General features: G+C 53.9%; 2 protein-coding genes across 8 annotated transcripts in view; one reads left to right on the top strand and one right to left on the bottom strand.

Annotated features, from left to right (window-relative positions):
• The window catches only part of LOC129042737 (uncharacterized), a 124,410-nt gene that overhangs the window by 93,458 nt on the left and 8,795 nt on the right, over positions 1–22,157 (top strand). Inside the window, exons 3-5 of the mRNA XM_063669436.1 lie at positions 534–655; positions 1,549–1,608; positions 2,851–2,961. Coding sequence (XP_063525506.1) covers positions 534–655; positions 1,549–1,608; positions 2,851–2,961 — 293 coding nt within the window. The remainder of the gene's footprint in view (positions 1–533; positions 656–1,548; positions 1,609–2,850; positions 2,962–22,157) is intronic.
• Positions 5,324–20,976, bottom strand: LOC129042735 (putative protein N-methyltransferase FAM86B2). 7 transcript variants are annotated; one of them, XM_063669332.1, is made up of 7 exons: positions 20,831–20,976; positions 17,610–17,672; positions 13,932–14,033; positions 12,564–12,697; positions 11,238–11,387; positions 9,255–9,364; positions 5,324–7,876 (listed from the first exon to the last, which is right to left on the bottom strand). In XM_063669332.1, the coding sequence occupies exons 1-7, from the start codon at positions 20,924–20,926 to the stop codon at positions 7,785–7,787; spliced, it is 747 nt and encodes a 248-aa protein (XP_063525402.1). In that variant the 5' UTR covers positions 20,927–20,976; the 3' UTR covers positions 5,324–7,784. The 7 variants fall into 7 exon arrangements, with proteins under 7 accessions (XP_063525402.1, XP_063525401.1, XP_063525406.1 ...); XM_063669331.1 differs by having other exon boundaries at positions 5,324–7,871; positions 20,831–20,948; XM_063669336.1 differs by lacking the exon at positions 20,831–20,976 and adding an exon at positions 20,733–20,806 and having other exon boundaries at positions 5,324–7,871.

Here is a 22,157-nt window from a genome sequence, read left to right as displayed (position 1 = left end):
TAGCAGAATAGCGGTTTGCAACAGAGAACCTGTGGCCCGCAAAGCCTGAAGTATTTACTTTCTGGCCCTTTAAGAAATGTTTGAGGACCCCTGCACTGTCTTACTCTCCTGCCAAAGGGTTCCCAGGCCTGTGGCAGGATCTGTGGACCTGTGTGTCCCCTGGGGTGTCTCATGGGGCTAAGGAAGGGACTTTGCGCAGGTCCACATACCCTGAGGTGTGCCCTTGGGCAAGATGGGGTGGTGTGGGAGGGCGTCCTAGCACCCTCATCTTGAGTCCAGGGGATGATAAGACAGTAAGTCCCGTGGAGAAAAGGAATGAGTCAGTCTTGTTTGCTGTTGTAACCTTAGCACTCAGCAACAATATTAGAGAAAGCAAGCCCAGGCCTCGGATGGCAGGGGTGGCCTGGTTCTGCTGATGCGGCCGGGCACCCAGACCTTTGGGAGCCTGCAGGCCTCGCCATGACAGGAGATGCCCGTTCTGAGTCCTGGGCCTGCTCTGTGGCCTCTCACAGGGTTTTTTTCTGCTCATTCAGCCCAGAACCTGAGGAATCAGCCACGGAGCAGTCGGTCTTCACGGAGCGGGATGCTGGGAGCGGGCTGTTGACGCGTCTCCGCGAGCGGCCAGCCCTGCTGGTCAGCAGCACAAGCTGGACAGGTCTGCACGATCCCTGGGGCACTTGGGATTGCTGTGACGGGCACCTGGCCAACCTGTGTTCTCCTCACACCTGCCAGTCCTGCATGCCCCCACCCCGCCACGGTCTCAATGAGAAGGGGAGGGCGTGTGAGCTGGAAGAGTGGTGTCTAGAAACAGGCCCCTGACATTCAATTCTTTTCTCATAGAGGAGGAAGACTTCTCTATCCTGCTGACAGCTTTAGAAAGTAGGTGTGTGGCTGCGGTGAGGAGCTCTGTTCTTATCGGGGCCACTGAGCTGTGAGCTGCTTGCCTGGCCTGCAGCATGTTCCTGTCCTGGGCTACTGGGTGGGGCAGCCTGGGGACAGTAGGGGTGGTGGAGGTGGGCCGCACTGAATCCCCAGTTGGATCATTGAGTGACCAGGCCATGAGGCTGAAATGCCTCCTCCAGGAGAGTATCTCACAGAGGCTGGTGGCCTCCCTGCCAGAGCAGTGCACTTTCTCCACCTGACCAGGTGACTCTGGCTATTGTTTATTTAAAAAATTTTTCTGAATGGGCATGGTGGCTCATACCTGTAATCCTAGAAATCTGGGAGGCCGAGGCAGACAGATCACCCGAGGTCAGGAGTTTGAGACCAACCTGGCCAACATGGCGAAACCTGTCTCTACCAAAAATACAAAAATTAGCTAGGTATGGTGGTGGGCGCCTGTAATCCCAGCTACTTGGGAGGCTGATGCACGAGAATTACTTGAACTCGGGAGGCAGAAGTTGCAGTGAGCTGAGATCATGCCATTGCATTCCAGCCTGGGTGGAAGAGCGAGAGTCTGTCAGAAAAACAAACAAACAAACAAACAAACAAACAAACAAAAACTCTATGAGAAATTCCATGTAGAATTGTTTCTTTTTTTAATCACAGAGTTTGAACAACTGACTCTTGACGGACACAACTTTCCTTCTGTCGTCTGTGTGATAACAGGTACCGCCTGGGACCCTGGGTGTCTGTTTGGTTGGGGGATGGCAGAGGGTGAGGGGCACGCAGCCTTTACCCTGTGCTTCCCATGATCTTGTCTCCTTAATCCTCACTGCAGCTCTCTGCCATAGGGTCTTATACTGCTTGGCATGTGGGAAACTGAGGCTCAGGGGGTTTCACAGCAGGGCAGGGAGCCCAGATTTGAATCTGTAGATACCAAGCTTTCTACTTTTTCAGTAGTTTCCAGGCATCTTTTTTTTGTTGTTTCGTCATTGGTGTCTTTATTTTTTTTCTTTTTTGAGACAAAGTCTCTGTCGCCCAGGCTGGGGTGCAGTGGTGCGATCTCAGCTCACTGCAACCTCTGCCTCTCACATCCAAGCAATTCTCATGCCTTAGCCTCCCGAGTAGCTGGGACTACAGGTGCCCACCGCACCCAGCTTATTTTTGTATTTTTAGTGGATACAGGGTTTCACCATGTTGGCCAGGCTGGTCTTGAACTCCTGACCTCAAGTGATCCACCGGCTTTGGCCTCCCAATATGCTGGAAATATAGATAAGAACCACTGTGCCCGGCCATGTCATTGGTGCCTTAACCAAACCTCTTTTAATTTTTCAAACGGAAGAGCCCCTGTCCCACAGTTACTGCTGCTAAGCCCTTTCAAGGTGATTCAGTGAGGAGGGAGAAAAGCGGAAGCGGTTTGGGAAGAGGCGGGGTCTGGGTCAGCTGCTGGTCCTGCTCTCCTCCCTCCTCTGGCCTCTAGGCTCCCAGGAGTGGTTTGGAACCCGTGCCACGTGCTCTGGAGGCAGTGGCAGGGCAGGGGCATCTTGGAACCAGCCTCATGTGCTCTGGGGGCTGTGGCAGGGCAGGGGCGGCTTGGAACCTGGGCCATGTGCTCCGCGCCAGGGCAGTGGGAGTCCTCGTGTCCCCTGTGCACAACACAGACAGAAGGCTGGGTCCACCTAGTGGGCGGTCGGGTGCCAGGCCAGTGCTTACCCCGCCATGTTTGCAGCCTGAGACCAGCTGGCTGCAGGTGCAGGGCTATGCGTCAGGGGTCAGGGTGCACACACCTCTGCAGGTCTCGGGGCTCCTGGGTTGCTTCTGGAAGGGCCTAGATGGGGCCTGACTGGAGCTGCCGAGGGGTGGAGCTTCTGGGAAAAGGATCCCTCCTAAGGGGGTGTGTCTTGGGCCTGGGGCCATGTGGCAGGGACAGAGATGGGTCCATGGCAGTGTCTGCTCTTCTCTGTGAAGGCAAAGGGCCTCTGAGGGAGTATTACAGCCGCGTCATCCACCAGAAGCATTTCCAGCACATCCAGGTCTGCACCCCGTGGCTAGAGGGCCGAGGACTACCCCCGCTTCTAGGTGAGAGGCCAGCAGGAGGCTCAGGGAGGAGGCAGGGCGTTAGGCAGGGCGTTAAGTAGGGGGAGCAGGGGTGGGCAGGATGTACTTTTTATGAGAAGGTGGCTCTGGAGGCCACTTGGGGAAAGGAGCTGGGCTCTGGCTGAACTCCCGGGAGGAGGCTACTTCCTGGTGTGCCAGCCCCTCCCTGCCAGGTGGCCCCAGAGGCCCTTTACCAAGGGGTTTGAGGAGGCCACGTCCTTTCAGCCTGCCACACCCTCCGTTCAGTCCTCTTCCTTCCTGCAGGAGGGCTGGGCCTGGGGTTGGGGCCACTGTTACCCAGGTGTGGGAGGGCAGTGGCTTTGGGAGGTACAGGGACGATATGTTAAACGGCGTCGCCTCTCCCAGTGAGATGGTTCTCCTTTGCCTCCGTCTCTTTCCGCGTTGATTTCTCCAAGTGGGGAGTCGTGGCTTGGTCCTGATGCATCTCTAGAGCTGCATCTTCCAGCTTCGAGTGAGCAGAGCAGTTGGAGGCTGAGGGCCTTTTCCTGGCAGGATTCTCCAACTAGTCTTTGTTTTAGACAGCCTTGCTCCGTTGCCTAGGCTGGAGTGCGTGATCTCAGTCATGCAACCTGCCCCTCCTGGGTTCAAGCGATTCTCCCACCTCAGCCTCCCGAGTAGATTACAGGATTACAGGAGCGCGCCACAACACCTGGCTTATTTTTGTATTTTTAGTAGAGACAGGGTTTCACCATGTTGGCCAGGCTGGTCTTGAACTCCTGACCTCAAGTGATCCTCTCATCTTGGCCTCCATAAGTGCTGGGATTCCAGGCATGACCCATCATGCCTGGCCCCAGCTAGTCTTTAGAAATGTTAAGCTATTTGACTTTATTTTCACACTCACAGCTGGTTTGTGGTGGGTGTGCTGTGGTTTATTATTATTATTATTACTGTTATTATTATTATTGTTATTATTATTATTATTATTATTATTTTGAGACGGAGTTTCTCTCTTGTAGCCCAGGCTAGAGTGCAATGGCACGATCTTGGCTCACTGCAACCGCTGCCTTCCTGGGTTCAAGCGATTCTCCTGCCTCAGCTTCCTGAGTAGCTGGGATTACAGGCACCTGCCACGACGCTTCGCTAATTTTGTATTTTTTTTTTAGTAGAGATGGGGTTTCACCATGTTGGCCAAGCTGGTCATAAACTCCTGACCTCAGGTGATCCGCCCGCCTTGGCCTCCCAAAATGCTGGGATTACAGGCGGGAGGTGAACCTGGGTGGTGGAGGTTGCAGTGAGCTGAGATTATGCCACTGCACTCCAGCCTGGGTGACAGAGTGAGACTCTGTCTCAAAACAAAACGAAACAAAATGAAACAAAACAACAGCATAAAAAACCAAATTGTGGTTACATAGAGCAAGTGTCAACTTACATTTTCAGATGTCCCAGCCAGGCCCTGTGGCTTCTTGGCCAGCTTAAGCCACTTGTGCTTGGGGCTGTCGGGGGCCTTATCCAATTTTCACTCCCCTCGGGGGATGTTGCCTCACTTTGCTGGGAGGGTTTGTGTTCCCAGGGCAGAGACCAGTGCTCTGACCCACCCCTCTTGCCTAGTGGGGTCGGTGGACCTGGGTGTCTGTTTGGACACGTCCTCCAGTGGCCTGGACCTGCCCATGAAGCTGGTGGACATGTTCGGGTGCTGTTTGCCTGCGTGTGCCGTGAACTTCAAGTGGTAGGAGCAGAACCCGAATCTTTCTGGGGATAGCTTCCCAGATCCACCGCTGAGGGGAAAGCAGTGCGGAGCGAGCTGCCCACAGTGAGGCCCTGCCCCTTGGTCAGTCCAGCACACACTGGAGGCCAGGAGGAGGAGCCCTGCGGTTACTGTGGCTGGGCTGAGCCTCACTGAAGTAGTTGCTTCCATTTAGAGCTCATGTTATATTTAGGTTGGTACAAAAGTAATCACGGTTTTTGCCATTAAAAAATGGCAATTACTTTTGCACCAACCTTATATGAAAAAAAAAGCACCTTAAATACTAGAACTCCACTCGGGGCTTTTGCTCCTGGAGTAGAATTGGCGGGAATTGCCTGCAGGCTTACATGGTTTTCTTTGTTTCTTTCTCTCCCACCATTGTCCCTTTTGGCCAAGCTCACTTGGTGGGTTTGAATCAGTTAAATGAGTGTCATGCTATGGCTCACTCCACCCAGCATAGACTGGTGTTTGAAAGGGCGACATTAGAGGAGATTCTAGAAGAAGTAGCCCCAGCACAAGTTAAGCCCTTGGCACCTGCTCAGGAGCCGGCCCCTGGATGGGATTCAGGGATGCGAGCCGCTTGTGTGAGCTGAGCTCAGGGAATGTCGGGATAAAACCTGGTGCCCTAGAAAAGTCATCTTTTATGTGCTGAGCCCGTCCCCAGGGGCTTGCCTTTACTTGTTCCATGGCCATGAAACTAAGAAAAACATGCAAAAATAATTCTTCAGTCCTTGAAGAGCATCCAGCACAGAAGGTACAAACCCTCCTTAAGGCTCCCTCCTCAAATCAGTTTGGCCATTTTGATGTGCAGCCCCCCCAGACCTTTAAACCCTTCAGATGCCAAATCTAAGAACCAGCACCCAGAAACCACACCCCCTGTTCCAACCCCCAGCCTGGCTTCAGCGTGGGGTGGATGGGAGCCCAGTTGGGCACTCCAGGGGTCTTGTGTCTTCTCTAGGCAGCTCTCAGGCTCCCTTGGTTCTCTTTGCAGTTTACATGAGCTGGTGAAACATGTAGAAAATGGCCTGGTCTTTGAGGACTCAGAGGTACTGGCAGCTCAGCTGCAGGTAGCCATGTCTGCCACCACGCCAGGGTGGGCAGGGTTCTGGAGACTGGCACCGAGCCATGCTCCCTGATCCCTGCTTCCCACAGCCAGGGTGGGACCATGCGGGCTCTGGTGGAAAAGCTAGGGAGGGAGCAGAAGTCACAGAGGTTGGCCTACTCTGCTGTCCCATTTTGGTACAGTAGGCTTGGGAAAGTTAGGACACACCTCCACCTGCCCTCTGGATTTATGGAGCTTACACTCCACAAATGATGCTGGAGCCAGGTGGGCCAGGCTGCAGTTTAGGATGTGATCAGGATCAGGTAGGTAGGCGGGCAAAGGGAGCTTCTGGGACCAGCCTTGAAAGATGGGTGGAATTCTGCAAAGGTTACTTGTTTCTTCTTGCAAAACGTAATACATCATTCTTGTCAACAGAATGATTCGGAGGATTTTCAGTAAAGATCCAGGTCGGAAGTCATTTAGACTAGGTCCCCCAGTCTCTGTCAGAACCATGGTACTCTGTTGTGGTGTGAAAGTAGCCACAGATCATCTGTAGATTAAGGGGTGTGGCTTTGTTCCAATAAAACTATTTAGAAACAAGCTGTGGGCTGGATTTGGCATGCAGGCTGTAGTTTGTGATCCTTGATTCAGACAGTTTAGCAAGGCTGAAAAGAACACCGACACCCCCTTGTTGCCCACAGATGGGTGGGACTGTGTTGGCCAGAGGCCGACAGGAGGGTGCTCACAGGGGAACGTACAGCATGTAGAGGCCGGAAGGTGCTCCAGGGCACCAAGTGTGGGAAAGTGGGACATACGGGGTAGTTTCCAGAAAGCATGATGTCAAGTTGGAGGCGGAGCGCTGCTGGGGTGTGAAGGGTTTCAAGTCCAAGTGAGGGAGTTAGGGACTTGGGAGGGGTTGTTGTTGGGTCGGGAACCTTGGGTCAGCCAGGTGGTGACCTGGGATGGGGTGGGGACAGGCAATGAAGTAAGCTCTGCTCTTTAGTATTTTGCAGATGCTTTTCTCAAACTTTCCTGATCCTGCAGGCAAGCTAAACCATTTCCGGAAGAACCTGCGTGAGTCGCAGTAGCTCTGATGGGATGAGAGCTGGGTGCAGACTGTACTCCCTTTGGTTACGGACACATAACTCCTGGGCCAGAGGTTAAAACCCCAGGACACCTGCTGTCCTTCCCGCAGCTTCTTCTTGGAGTCTCAGGGCAAACCCTTTCGAGCGGCGCCTCCCAGTGGCCAGAAACTGAAATGACGGCAGTGGTGCCGCCTGGTGAATGAATTGGTTCTGTGACCCGGGAAGCTGAGGTTGGCCCTGATTTCTTTGGAGGCTCGGAAACGCTTCCTGTCTTCTTCTGTTCTTCACGCCTCATGCCCCTGCTAGCGTATTACTGTTCTGTGACTTCTCTGTGACCTGCAGTACTCCTCATCCTGTATTTGGTCTCCAGGTGTCACCTTTCTGCCGTGTTCCTAACACTTTGATTCCTGCCTTCAAAAAAGCACCTGCTGCACCATAAGCCCAGGGATGTGGCAGCTGCAGCGGGCTTGGCTTTGTGAGGAACAGTGTGTGCAGGGATGTGACAGCTGCGGCGGACTTGGCTTTGTAAGGAACCGAGTGTGTCTAGGGATGTGGCAGCTGTGGCGGGCTTGGCTTTCTGAGGAACTGAGTGTGTCCAGGGAAATGGCAGCTGCAGCGGGCTTGGCTTTCTGAGGAACCGAGTGTGACCACCTTGGGGGAACGTCATACTTGATACACACGTTTTTAGTTGCACAAAGAAAATGCTGTTTTTGGAGCCAGAATTTTCATGTCTGATTTATGGTGATTTTCTTAAGAACCAGAACTGCTGGCAGAAAGGGGGCACCCACATGCTTAGATAGCCGATGTCTTATTAGAGGGCAGTTTGTGGTTCCTGACTTGGAATTTAACATTCTTCAAACATTCTAGTCCAATGAAACTTTTATCCGCTTTCCCATATAAAAATTCTTTCCACGAGGGTGACATGATTCTTACAATCACATTGGAGTCGTGTGTGAGTCGTACAGTGTGAGGTTCAGCATTGCCATCTCCAAGTGCTCTCCATAGGGAAACAGTTTCTGGTCATGATGAGCTTCTGCTTCCCATCTGATCCCGGCCCGGCCTGGCCTGGGAAGAGAGCACGTGTTTGAGGATGGCGGTGTTTGGGGACAGGACATGAGCGTATTGTGTGGGGCTGCTAAGACAGGCCTGGCAGGGTGGGGGGGTGTCCAAGTCAGTTTACTTGGTTCACAGGTTCCCAGGCCCACCCACGTACCTAGAATTGGCCTCCAGGATGGGAACAGAAATCTGGTTTTTCATAGAAATGGCTAGCAGCAGGCACCATGCCGCTGTCCACTCTCTGCCCACATCTGCCCCAGCACTTGGCACAGCGAGACAGAAGCAGAGATCTGAACCCACATCTACCTGGCTGCTCAGTCAACCCACTCTTCACAAAGCTTAGAAAGCGGCCGGGCACAGTGGCTCACGCCTGTAATCCCAACACTTTGGGAGGCCAACGCGGGCGGATCACTTGAGGTCAGGAGTTCGAGACCAGCCTGGCCAACATGGTGAAACCCCATCTCTACAAAAATACAAAAATTAGCCAGGCATGATGGCGGGTACCTGTAATCCCAGCTACTTGGGAGGCTGAGGCGGGAGAATTGCTTGAACCCAGGAGGCGGAGGTCGCAGTGAGCTGAGATTGTGCCACTGTACTCCAGCCTGAGTGACAGTGAGACTCCATCTCAAAAAAAAAAAAAAGAACCACACACACACACACACACACAAAGCTTAGAAGGGGCTGGTGTTCTTATAAGCACAGATGTCTGAAGAGCCATTAGCCAGAATGATTCTTTTTTTTTTTTTTTTTTTTTTGAGACAGATCTTGTTCTGTCATCCAGGCTGGTGTGCAGTGGCACGGTCATTCCTCACCACAGCCTCGACTCCTGGGCTCTAGCAATCCTCCCACTTGCTGAGGAGCTGGGATGACAGGTGCGTGACACCATGCCAGTAATTTTTTTATTTTGTAGAGATGGGGTCCTGAACGCATGGCCTCAAGTGATGCTCCTGCCTCAGCCTCTTTTATTATTTTTTAGACGGAGTTTTACTCTGTTCCCCAGGCTAGAGTGCAGTGGCGCAATCTCAGCTCACTGCAACGCCTCCCAGGTTCAAGTGATTCTCCTGCCTCAGCCTCCCGAGTAGCTGGGTTTATAGGCGTGCAGCACCACGCCTGGCTAATTTTTGTGTTTTTAGTAGAGATGGGGTTTCACCGTGTTGGCCAGGCTGGTCTTGAACCCTTGACCTCAAGTGATATGCTCACCTCAGCCTCCCAAAGCCTCAGCCTCTTACAGTGTTGGGATTACAGGCGTGAGACACTGTGACCCGGGATGATTTTCAATTAGTTTTTTGTTACAAGTGGAAAATGCGTATTTACAAAAATGAAGTAGTACAGACATGAACATGTAGAAGTCTCTATAATCCTGACATCCAAAGATGGCACCTGTTACCGTGTATATGAGGCGTGTCCAATCTTTTGGCCTCCCTGGGCCACACTGGAAGAAGAAGAATCGCCTTGGGCCACACATAAAATACACTAACGCTAGCAATAGCTGATGACCTAAAAGAAAAAAAATCACACAAACTCCTCGTACTGTTTTAAGAAAGTTTACAGATTTGTATTGGGCCGCAGGTTGGACAAACCTGCTATGTACATATTCTAGGTTTTCCCCTATAGGTATACTTATGTGAAAATGATTATTGTGATAATTGTTTTTGAGATGAAGTCTTGCTATGTTGCTCAAGGTGGCCACAAACTCCTGGGCTTAAGCCATGCTCCCGCCTCAGCCTCCTGAGTAGTTGGGAATATAGGCACTCATAACCATGTGTGGGTGATTATTATTAGTTTTTAAACAAAAATGGGGCTGGGCGCAGTAGCTCATGCCTGTAATCCTAACACTTTGGGAGGCTGAGGCAGCAGTTCACTTGAGGACAGGAGTTCAAGACCAGCCTGGCCAACATGGCGAAACCTCGACTCTACAAAACATACAAAAATTAGCCAGGCTCGGTAGCACACGCCTGTAGTCCCAGCTACTCAGGAGGCTGAGATGGGAGGATAGCTTGAACCTGGGAGGTGGGAGGTTGCAGTGGGCCGAGATGGCACCACTGCACTCCAGCCTGGGCAATACAAAGCCAAACTCTGTCTCAAAAAAAAAAAAAAAAAAAAGGGTGGGTGGGGGCTTATACTATTTTTGCTGTTTGGCACTTTTTTCACTTAAAAGATTTTGCAGGTATTTTTTCACGTAAGTATCTGAAGGAAGACTTCCTTTTTTTTTTTGCCTTTTTGAGACAGGGTCTTGCTCTGTTGCCTAGGCTGGAGTGCAGTGGCGAGATCAGAGTTCCCTGCAGCCTCCACCTCCTGGGCTCAAGCCATCCTCCCACCTCAGCCTCCCGAGTAGCTGGAACTACAGGTGTGTGCAACCACGCCCGGCTAGTTTCTGTATGTTTTGTGGAGATGGGGTCCCACTATGTTGCCCAGGTTGGTCTTGAATTCCTGGCGTGAAGGAGTCCTCCTGCCTTAGCCTCCTAAAGTGCTGGGATGACAGGCCTGAGCCCCGTGCCCAGCCAGACTCCTGTGCGAGGTTGTATGGGACTCTGTCTTGGAACCCAGTATGCTTTCGTTTGCTGGCTTGTTTGTTGGATCTGTAGTTAACGGGCTGCCTCATGTGGACAGACATTGGGTCGTCCGTATCTCTGTGTGCAGGCAGAGGCTGCTGCGGGTGCATCTGTGCACATGGCTGTCAGGAGGGGCTGTGCTCAGGGCGAGCTGGGGCAGAGGCTGGTGGCATTGGGGGGCTTGAGTGTGTCGTGTGGAGGCACGAGAGCCAGGTGGCCGGGCTGCAGTCTGCGGGAGCTCAGGGGTCGCTTGGCCTCTGTGTGTCCTAGTGTCTTTGTTGGTGAGATGGGACAATGACAGCACACCCTCACAGGTGCTGGGGGCTGACAAATGTCAGGTCTGAGGACAGTGGCTGGCCCACTACGGGGCCAGTTCCCCTTCTCTACAGTCACCCTGCTCGTCTTCCATCGACTGGGTGTTCAGGACAGTGTCCTGGTGGATCCGCCTCTACAGCCTGTGCTCCAGCGTCCTGCAGGCCACAGCTGTGTCCAGCCCTGACCCCGACTGCCTCTCCTGCCACCTCCATTTTATAGATAAGGAAACCGAGGCCCAAGGGCTTAGGGAACCCTGCTCTGAAGAACACAGTAGGGCTGCTGGGCTGAGACCCTCCCTCCCTGTGCTGAGCTGCCCTCCTCCTGCTGCAAGCCCCCCATGCCCCAAGCCCACCCTGCTCACCGGCCTCTGCCCGAGTTCCCCGCATGGTATGGGAGTGTGGGGCATCCTAGCCTTTCCCCGGTGCCCAGTTCTTTCACTTCCACTGGAGTCCTGCAGGGACAGCTCGGGGACCATGCAGGCCCAGGTGGGCATGGGGGCTCACCTAGCTCCGTGGTAAACAGCTGGACCGTCTCTGGGTTGTGGACAGTGAAGACCACTTAGACCGCAGGAGCCTGCTTGTACTCCCGGCAGGCAGCCAGCCTCCGCAGGACCCCGACCAGCGACACGATGGCTTCTGGGCAATACAGCACGTCTATGGTGAAAGCTTCAGGTTACTGAAAGGGAGCAGCGGACAGTTCCAGGTCATGCTGACCTCAGCAGCAGGGCGAGGCCAGAGAGGCAGCGCTCATATGAGACTATTAGATGCCATTTGACCATTTGGGCCATTAGATGGAAAGGCAATTACTTGGGTGAAAAAGGAGAACCCTTAGTAGAGAAAGCTGCAAAAGACCGAAGCAAAAGAAAAAAATCTCCAGACTCACTGGTGTTCCTTAAAAAACCAGCTCTGGTTCTCGGCCTATCTAGAGGGCTTCGAAAGACACAAAGCCTGACCCTGCCATGAACTTCGTGTTTCAGGCATCTGTTAATTAGTCTGCTGGCTTGCAGGGGTGGGCTTGTGTCCCCTGTCCACTGCTGGACCTGTGGTTTTCAGGGCTGGGACCCAGGACCACAGGCAGAGCTCTGTTCGACCAGAGAGGGGACTGAGTGTGCTGGCAGGGGTGAGGGGTTTTTGGTGGCCCAGCCAAACACCACCTTCTCTCAAGGGCCCTGTCCTTATCCCAGAAGTAGTTGTTTTCCTCCTGTGGTCTCTGAAGGACACAGGGCATGGCTCTGGGACACAGCCATGTGGTGATGACTGTAACGGGAGTATGCCTGTCTCCAACAAGAGGGCTGTGGCTTGAAGGTCACCTTAAGAGGCACCCCTGTCCGTTGATGTCACCCTGGAGGCCCAGAGTAACCCTTCTGGAAGCCCCATCATGTCCATGCCCGACAGCGTCCATTGTTCCCTTTTCCCAGAGCCAAGAGCTGAGTAGAGCTGCAAGAACACCGCCTGCATAGGGTGCCCAGGGCTGGGCATTGCCTGCTGCAATGACAACATCTAGCTGGAAGGCAGAGAGCTGATGGACCATCACGACCTCCCAGTCCAGCCGGGCCATGTCACCCTAGGGCTGTCTTAAGTTGGCAGTGATGTCTGCCTCTAATGAGAGGCCATTGAGAAGGACTTTCCCTAGGAGCTGCTTGAAGACCCAGCTGTGACAATCGCTGAAGATATATGCCCGAGGGCGGCATATCTTGCAGATGTCCAGGCCTGTGAGGCTGGCACCACTGCCAAGCTCTAAGACAGTCCTGGCACGAAGAAAGGGGACGGTTTCTGCGACTGCACCAGGGTAAGCCTGCCTCGGTGCCCTGCCCTGCATCCCGAGGTCACCTGTGAGTGAAGGCTGCCGGGTTCTCGATGGCCCATTCTGCAAGGTAGAGGGCAGCATCCCATGTGACCAGGCCCGTGGTGCCATGGGAGATGATGGCCGTGCTCTCGGAGAGTATGACCGAGCCCCCTGAGGCCTGCACCAAGAGAGGGCGAGACAGTTAGTCCAGCAATCAGAAGACAAGTGGCTTAGCAGACAAGTAGCCATCCACCACATGGCTGAGTAAACGATGACAGGACCAATTTCCACTCAGCAATGAGAAGCAGCTAACTGTTGACATGTCAACAGCTTGCACGGGCCTCAAGGGTGTCATGCAGCATGAAAGACACTCATCTCAGGCCACACAGGATTCCATTCATCCAACATTCCTGAGACGATGGAATTCTGGTGATGGAGCACAGGTCAGCCGTGGTCAGGGGCCGGGTGTGGCTATGAAGGGGTGGCTGCCTGGTGATGTTTCAATATGCTATGTTTTTCCTTTGTGATTTTCTGTATCTATGTTTTATCTTATTTTTTTTTTTTGAGCTCTGTCACCCAGGCTGGAATCAGTGGCACGATCTTGGCTCACTGCAACCTCCACCTACTGGGTTCAAGGAATTCTCCTGCCTCAGCTGCCCAAGTAGCTGCGACTACAGGCATGTGCCATCATGTCTGGTTAATTTTTGTACTTTTTTTTGAGACAGAGTTTTGTTCTTGTTGCCCAGGCCAGAGTGCAATGGTGCAATCTTGGATCACTGCAACCTCCACCTCCTGGGTTCAAGAGATTCTCCTGCCTCAGCTTCCCGAGTAGCTTGGATTACAGGCACCCACTGCCACACCCCGCTGATTTTTGTATTTTTAGTAAAGATGGAGTTTCATCATGTTGGCCAGGCTGGTCTTGAACTCCTGACCTCAGGTGATCCACCCACCTCAGCCTCCCAAAGTGCTGGGATTACAGGCATGAGCCACCACGCCCAGCCTAATTTTTGTATTTTTAGTAGAGACACATTTCACCATATTGGCCAGGCTGGTCTCGAACTCCTGAACTCGGATCCACCCGCCTCAGCCTCCCAAAATGCTGGGATTACAGGCATGAGCCACCGCACCTGGCCCTGTCAAGTATTCTTTGAGGACTGGGCACCAGGTCCTTGTGAAGCAGGTAGTGTGTGTTACCTATTGGACAAATGCTCAACAACCCCACGAGACATGCTATTGTTGTTGAAGTGCTTGATTTACAGACAGGGAAACTGAGGCTAAAGAAGGTTAATGGACCTCATGTCTAAGACTGCAGAATGGGTGAGTCAGGATTTAAACCCACACCCACGTTTTCACTTTGTCTGTGCAGGAAGGGTATCTGGGCTGTGAGGGGGAGGATGGTGCCCTTCTCATACCAGCAAATAGCTCCGGTGGCCCTGGGTGGACTCCTCGGCCATCAGGGTCTCCGCCAGCTCCTCGTACAGCTCATCCAAAGTCTCCGTGTGGACAGCCTCGTGCTGGGGGCAGACAGAGTGAGAGCTTGTTTGCTTTCGTTCTAATCTGTAAAAATGGCGAGATGATTTTCACCAAGTTTGGAGGGGAGATTTGGGATGGAATGTGTAATACCGGCCAGCTGGCATATAAAATATTCACTTCATTGGGCGTGATGGTGTGTGCTGAATAGTCCCAGCTACTCTAGGGGCTGACATGGGAGGACTGCTTGAGCCCAGGAGTTCGAGGACAGCCTGGGCAACAGAGATCTTGTCTCTAAAAAAAAAATAATTCCACTTGGTGGGGAAACTTGGACGGGAGGACCTTCAACAAGAGGTGTTGAGAGGGTAGGGTTAGCTGTAGTCTAGGGCAGGAGACAAGGGTTCTGTGAGAGCTGCCACGTGACCATGATAGAGAGCTCTGTGTTTGGATCAAACACAGAGAGGAGGAAAACAAAAAGTGCTTTGAAGTGAGCCCAGGCAGAACTGTGAGGGCAGCCTATGCTGCAGGCTGTGGCTGTCAGCAGGCTGCTTCTCCACGGCTGGCCTCATCCTAAGATTCACAGGGCAGCAGCAGAGTACACTGGGTGACTGCTGCCCTCTCCTGGTGGCACAGGGCAGACCTGCTGGTGACCACAGATGCGCCCTTTTGGGGAGGACTAGGGAGAAAGCAGGTATTGGAGAACCAGGGGATTGTTTATTTGCTAAAAGTGTGGCCCTTTCACTCAGCAGTTCTGCTACTGCCTACTAAGGAATGGCCTCTCGACATCCTCATGTCAAACCCCGCATGTTCGGGCCCTTCTTTAAAATCCATCCTAGGCCAGGTGCGGTGGCTCATGCCTGTAATCCCAGCACTTTGGGAGGCCGAGGCAGGCGGATCACCTGAGGTCAGGAGTTCGAGACCAGCCTGGCCAACATGGTGAAACTCTGTCTCTACTAAAAATACAAAAACTAGCCAGGCATGGTGGCGTATACCTGTAGTCCCAGCTTCTTAGGAGGCTAGGCACGAGAATTGCTTGAACCCAGGAGGCAGAGGTTTCAGTGAGCCGAGATTGTGCCACGGTAATCCAGCCTGGGCAACACAGTGAGACTCTGTCTCAAAAAAATAAATAAATAAGTAAAAAATAAAATCCATCCTATATCAGTCAGGAAAGAGATCATTCCAGCAGGATCAATGCAGAGAATTCACCAGAGGAACTAGTTCCAAAGGTATGGCAAGAGCTAAAACTTCTAAAAGGGGCCTGTTGGGCAACCCAGAAACGGACAAGAGCAGGAAACTCCAAACCCTTCGGGGGGCAGGAGAGAGGGTGTGGGTGAGGGTTCCAGTGCTGTGGGCTGGGCCAGCTTGGTAGGAATGAGAATCCACATGCTAGGAGCTGGGGCCCCAGAGAAGCAGCTGCTGTGTAAACCCCAGGAGGCAGAGTGAGGGAGAGACACTGGCCCCCCTTCTTCCCGCCCTGCACTGTCTCCCATGGGTCACATGCAGCTGCAGCCAGTTGCCTGGAGAGGATCCTGCCATGCTGGGGTTTGCAAAGCAGGCCCAGGGCCTGGGAAGGACGGGGGCTCCAGCACGCAGGTGGCTATGCTGTCCGGCTACTGGGCGGACACTGCCCATAACTGACATTTTTGATGAGTTCTGAGAGAAAGCACCGGGCCTACTTGACTGACGGCCGGTGCTTCACACACACAGGATGCTTCACAGTCTATGGCAAAGGACAGAACGTTGGTTGCTCGAGAGCCCATCTTAGGTCTCCTATGAGCTTCAAGCCAACACAGCAGAGGGCAAACTCCAGGCTACCTGATCCCTCAGCAAAGATATAGATGGACACAGCGTTCTGGCCCCATGCATCTGAAGTTTGTCTTAAGATATAAGCCGTTTCCTAAAAATGCTTCCACTGAAGCGGCACAGGCTATGGCGGCATCTCTAACACCCATTCTGAGCAGGAACACAGGGCATGTGGGCCCAAACCACCTCCCTCCCAGGGGAGCCAGTGTGAACCAGGGTTTGCAGTAAGGACAGCCGCCAACTGTCTGGCTCTATGAAAGAGGCGGGAAGGCCCACTCGGCAACTGCTCTCTTGGAGCGTGTGTCCCTGGGGACAGGATGGAGGGGAGGGGACGCTCAGGGTGACACTCCAGCTGAAGCCAAGGGAAGCCAAGTGCAGGACGAGCAAGTTCCAGGCAGTGGGAACAGTCGGTGCAAGCTCTGAGGTGGCCACAGCCTGGCACTGGGAAAGGAGGGCAGAGGGAATGGTGCAGCAGGAGTGGGAACGGTGAGAAAACAGGAGCCTGGAGGGAGAGGGAGGAGATGGTCCGCAGTGCCTGCTGGCTGGGAGGGATGCAGATTCTGCCCAAGGGCAGGAAAGTACCCCACGCAATACACAGGCTCTTCAGGCTGGTGCTGGTTTTTCATTTTTTCTGACACAGAGTCTCGCTCTGTTGCCCAGGCTGGAGTGCAGTGGCCCGATCTTGGCTCACTGCAGCCTCTGCCTCCCAGGTTCAAGTGATTCTCCTGCCTCAGCCTCCCGAGTAACTGGGACTATAGGCGTGCACCACCACGCCCAGCTAATTTTTGTATTTTTAGTAGAGATGGGTTTTTGCCATGTTGGCTAGGCCGGCCTTGAACTCCTGACCTTAGGTGATCCATCCACTTCAGCTTCCCAAAGTCCTGAGATTACAGATGTGAGCCAGTGCACCCAGCCTTGTGCTGGATTTTAAAGCAGCCCTCCCTACATTTCATGCTTCACCACCTACGAGAGTGAGGCTCAGGGTGAAACTCAGAGCAGGGTGCGAGATAACTTCAGGTATCTCCATGCTCGAAACCCTGACATACTGTATTGCCCGAAAGTCTTCCCTGCTGTGGCTGCATCTTTTCCACGTGGATAGTCTTGGTTCACCTCTAGCACAGGAATTCTTAACTGGGGCTCCTAGGATGGGCTGGGTGGGTGGGGGTGGAGGATGTCTGCCTCCCCTGAGTTTGTATGGAAAACGTATTCTTCTGGTGCACTTCTTTCTGGGAGGGAGTCTGTTGCTTTGTCTTTTCTGAAGGGCTCATGGCCTTTCGAAAGTGAAGACCCAGGATGCAGGGTGATCTGCACTTCGCCCTCAAGGCCAAGGTCAGGCTGTGGCTGGACCGGGTGGTGATCCTGATACTGTCTCTCACCTGCATGCAGATATGCTTGAGTCCAAACCCCACCCTGGGCAAAGCAAGGGCCCATTTAGGTCTAGAATAGACAGGAGTGGGCAGGACAGGCCTCAGGAATGCAAAAAAGAAAGTCTCTGAGCATCTACAAAATGCCAGAAGCTCTTTTGCACCCGTCATCTCTGTTTTTGCTGTGGATGGTTTAAAAAACATTCCCTAGATTCCCCCCTCTCATGCAGATTTTTGTATATTCTGATGTCTTTGTCTAAGTCTTAGATAGAAAACGAAAGCGCTGGAGCTCTCGGAGGTGCTGACACCCACCTGCAGTGCTGATTCAATGGTTTTTTTCTTTGAACAGGGGTGTTTTTAAAGAGTACAAGCACACCTGTGGTTCTTCTCTTACGTCTTCCGGAGAGATTCAGGAGGCAGGGTCATGAGTCCTAGGGACTCTGGGATTCTTACCTTCTGCAAAATATCCCGCAGCAGCTCAGAATCTGATGAGTGACTTAACTTTGCTTCTAAGCTCTGTGTGGAGGGGAGAGAGAAATCTCAAGGGCGCATTCACAGGAACATGAAACGCGCAATAGAATGTGTGGGCAAAGCCCTATGTGATCCCTCCCTGGGGACGTGGAGCCAGTTGGAAGTGGAAGCCACAGCAGCTGAAAGCCTGACCTTCAGATGTCGCAGGGTGCACCTGGATGAGTGACAGGAAGAAGGCTAGAAGACTGACTCTTGGCCGCATTAGTCCTGGCTACTTAGCTGCCACCCAGGTCATGGACCAGTTCCCTGGTTGCACTGGTCAGCCAGGAATTACCAGGGCAGCCATGGCACCAAGGTTTGATGGGCTTGCCATCTGAGTTTAAGTGGAAATGCAGAATGTGTCCGTACCAGCCTGGGTAATATTGACCTCTTACAGGGGCCTCAAGCCCAGCAGCGAGCTTTGGCTCCCGAGTTAGGCAGACTGTCTCGGCTGGTATGTGACACAGGGCAAGGTACTTCATTGCTTAAGAGCTCCTTCCATGCTGTAAAAGGCTCTACAACACCTGGTCCTAATCCCTCTCTCTGGCCTGTTCTCCCTCACCCCTTGCCCACCCTGCTCACTCCACTCCAGCCACACTGGCTGCCTTGCTATTGTTCCTCAACCACAGCTGGCTTGTTTCCACCACAGGCCTTTGCATATCCTGTTCCCCAAGCCCTTCCCATGGCTAGCTGCTTCACCCCTCAGGCCCCAGTTCAAATGCCACCTCTTTGGGGAAGGCTTCTGTAGGGACCAGCCCCACAGGGTCGGTGGGTCTCTCCCTGTGTGCAGCAACGAGAGAGTGTAGAAATAAAGACACAAGACAAAGAGATAAGAGAAAAGGCAGCTGGGCCTGGGGGACAACTACCACCAATGCGCGGAGACCGGTAGTGGCCCTGAATGTCTGGCTGCGCTGTTATTTATTGGGTACAAGGCAGAAGGGGCAGGGTAAAGAATGTGAGTCACCTCCAATGATAGGTAAGGTCACGTGGGTCACGTGTCCACTGGACAGGGGGCACTTCCCTGCCTGGCAGCCGAGGCAGAGAGGGAGAGGACAGAAAGACAGCTTATGTCATTATTTCTGCCTATCAGGGACTATTAGTACTTTCACTAATTTACTACTGCTATCTAGAAGGCAGAGCCAGGTGTACAGGATGGAACATGAAGGCGGACTAGGAGTGTGACCACTGAAACACAGCATCACGGGGAGACAGTTAGGCCTCCAGATAACTGTGGGCAAGCCTGACTGATGTCAGGGCCTCCACAAGAGGTGGAGGAGCAGAGTCTTCTCTAAACTCCCCCAGGGAAAGGAAGACCCACCCCCCACCTTTCCCGGTCTGCTAAGTAGAGTGTGTTTTCTCTTGACACTTACGCTACTGCTGGACCACAGTCCACCTGGCAATGGGCATCTTCCCAGATGCCGGCATTACCGCTAGACCAAGGAGCCCTCTGGTGGCCCTGTCCGGGCATAACAGAAGGCTCGCACTCTTGTCTTCTGGTCACAACTCACTATGTCCCCTCAGCTCCTATTTCTGTATGGCCTGGTTTTTCCTAGGCTATGATTATAGAGCAAGGATTATTATAATATTGGAAAAAAAGTAATGGCTAAAAACTAATGATTAATGATATTTATATATAATCATATCTAAGATCTAGATCTGGTATAACTATTCTTATTTTATGTTTTATTATACTGGAACAGCTCATGTCCTCTGTCTCTTGCCTCGGCGCCTGGGTGGCTTGCCGCCCACAGGCTTCCCTGATTCCGCGACTTTGGTGACTCTTCTCCCCGGTTGCTCCATTCACCATTTCCCTGTTTTCTTGGCTTTAAAGCCACTCTCATCTGGTCTTTTCTTGTTTATTCATTTATTTGCTTATTCTCTGGCTCTCCCATGCAAGCAGAGCCTCATCTGTCATGGGTACTGCTGATCCATGGTGCCTGGCTCACGTAAGGCATTTATTAAACATTTTGAGACCGAATAAAAACAGTAGCTAACACCGACATGCATTTACCATGAGCCAGGCACTGATCCACAAGCTTTTGGACTCAACTCTGACAACAACCTTAAGAGGTAGGTATCATTATATCCCCCATTTTATTAATAAGAAAACAATAGCACAGAGAGATGCAGTCACTTGCCCAAGGTCACACAGGGCCAGGGGTTGGGCCAGGATTCGAAGCAGGCAGGCTATCTCCTGGGTCTGAACTCTCAACTACTTCACCCTAATCAAACAATCCCTCTGGTCAAATGTGAGTGATAATAGTACCCACCTCGTGGGTGTTGAGGGTGAGCCCAAGTTAGCATTCAGCGTGGACATGTGAACAACTATAGTCAATATTGAATGGAGATCTATGATGCTTTTATGACGGTTTCTATTTTGGGTTAAAAATGCACAAATTTCTCCTGACCAGGAATGATCTCTGAGTGCTAAATATTTTATGTCAATGGAATAACGCAAATGATTAAGCAACACCCCATAAAATGGGGCAGACTCAGGGAGGAATACGTATCCAAACTGACTCATCCCAGTGAGCTCACCGCACATGAATTACAAATGGGGCGGGGTGCATTAAGCCCCTGTGCAGGCATAAGGGAGGCTGCTGCCTGCCATGCGCCTGTGCTGAGAATGGCAGGTCCCCAGGGAGATGAGAGGCCACCCCCTTCACTGTCTCTTCCATCACAGGCGTGAGAGCCTCAGCGCATGAGCTGATTCTGTGCAGTGCTCGACATACAGATGAGAACACTGAGGCCCGAGGGACAGCCTGTGACCTGGTCACTGCGCTCAGGAGGACATGGTTACCCGCGGTCCTCAGGGCGCTGACTTTTTAGAATGGGTGAGGGCAGCTGTAGCCCAGTGACCAGAACGATTACTGCCTTTAAGAAGTCGTGAAAATGATCGTGAACTGTACCCCACACCGAGCGTGCATCTGCCCCCCAAGACGGCGGGGACGCCCCCAGTTTCCGCCGCCAGCCCGCGGGGCAGGAGGGGTGCGAGAGACTCTGGCCAGGCCCCAGGGATGGGGACGGGGTCGCGCGGCCCTGACCGGCGGGAGCCCAGGCACTCACGTGGCGGGAGCGCGGTGGGCTTCAGCACAGAGACCCATCCCGTCTGCCCCTGGACTCCAGCGAGCCCCTCGGGCCTCTCCCCTCGCCCCGCCGCCCACCTGCCAGGGGAAGGAGCGCAGTGTGCGCGCAGCCAGGAAGCGGCGCTTGAAACTCTGCAGCAAGAGTTCGGTCCCCGCGTTCTCCTCGGGCGCCATGACGTGGGCAGGGCCGCAGCGTTGCCGGGAAACCGGGCAAAAGCCAGGCCTAGACTGAAGAGGGGGCGGGCCCAGGGCAGTGCTTGGGGGAACAGAGGGGGCGGGGACCGGAGATAGGGTCAGGAGGAGCGTCGTGGGGGCGGACTCTAGGGCGGGGCCAGGATGAGCGTTTGAGGGCGGGGCCTGGGGTGGGGCCAGAATGAGCGACATGAGGGCGAGGCCTGGGGTAGGGCCAGGATAAGCGTCATTGGGGCAGGTCCTGGGGAGAGTCCATGTTGGCGGGTCCTGGGGCGGGGCCAGGATAGGGCGATCCTGGAAGCGGGGCTTCGGAAGCGTCCAGGTGGGTGGCGTCCTGGAGGCGGGGCCTTGCGTGGGGGCAGAATAAGAGTCCTGGAGGCGGGCATTAGGGCGGGGATAAACGATGATTGGGTTCAGGAGGCGGGACTCCGAGCAGAGCCCAGGAGACGGATCTTAGGGCGGGGCTAAGGCCAACCTAGAGAAGGGCTCAGGAGGCGGGGCCGGGGTGGCGCGTTGACTATGTCGTAGCACATGACCAGGCGGTGCTCGGACCCTGGGAGGCGGAGCTTAGGGCTGGCCGACGTGGGGAGGGGCCCAGGATCCGGGAGGCGGGGCCGAGTCCAGGCTGCAGCCTACGCTCAGGAGGCGGGCCCTGGGATATGGCCAGGCGCTGCTCGGGCCCTGGGAGGCGGAGCTTAAGGAGGGGCCAGTGTCGGGAGGGACCCAGGGACGGGGAGGTGGGTCGGGGCTGGGCTCAGGGGCCGAGACGGAGCTGGGCTTGGGGCGGGGCCGGGACGGAGCGAGGGGTCCAGGGTGTGGGAAACGGGGAGGTGTTTGAGGAGGGGATCCGAGTGTGGCTCACGTTCGGGAGGCTTTACCTGCGGAGGGTTTGAGGCAGGCCCAGGAGCGAGGCCACGGTCGGCCGAGGCGGGGCCAGGGGCGGGCCCTAGGAGCCGGAGCTTTGGGCAGGGCCGTGTCCGGGTTTGGGGCCCGGGAGGCGGGGCCGGTTACGGCAAGGGTCCCTGGGATCCTCGGGTCAGGCCTTGGGCCAAAGTAGGCACTCTCGCAGTTCTTCCGCCTTCAGGAAGGTCTTTTTGGCAGGGGCCTTACGGGTGGGCGCTTCGGTCCTGGAGGCCTTATCCTAGCCGCCTCTCCATCAGCGCCACCCGTCTGGGGCCCGACAGGAGACAGCTTTCCCTCTGTCCCCCAGCCT

Source organism: Pongo pygmaeus, chromosome 7, assembly GCF_028885625.2.
Source record: "Pongo pygmaeus isolate AG05252 chromosome 7, NHGRI_mPonPyg2-v2.0_pri, whole genome shotgun sequence".
Taxonomy (NCBI): Eukaryota; Metazoa; Chordata; class Mammalia; order Primates; family Hominidae; genus Pongo; species Pongo pygmaeus.
Note: the sequence above shows the minus strand (reverse complement) of the source record. Positions and strands in the feature narration are given on the sequence as shown.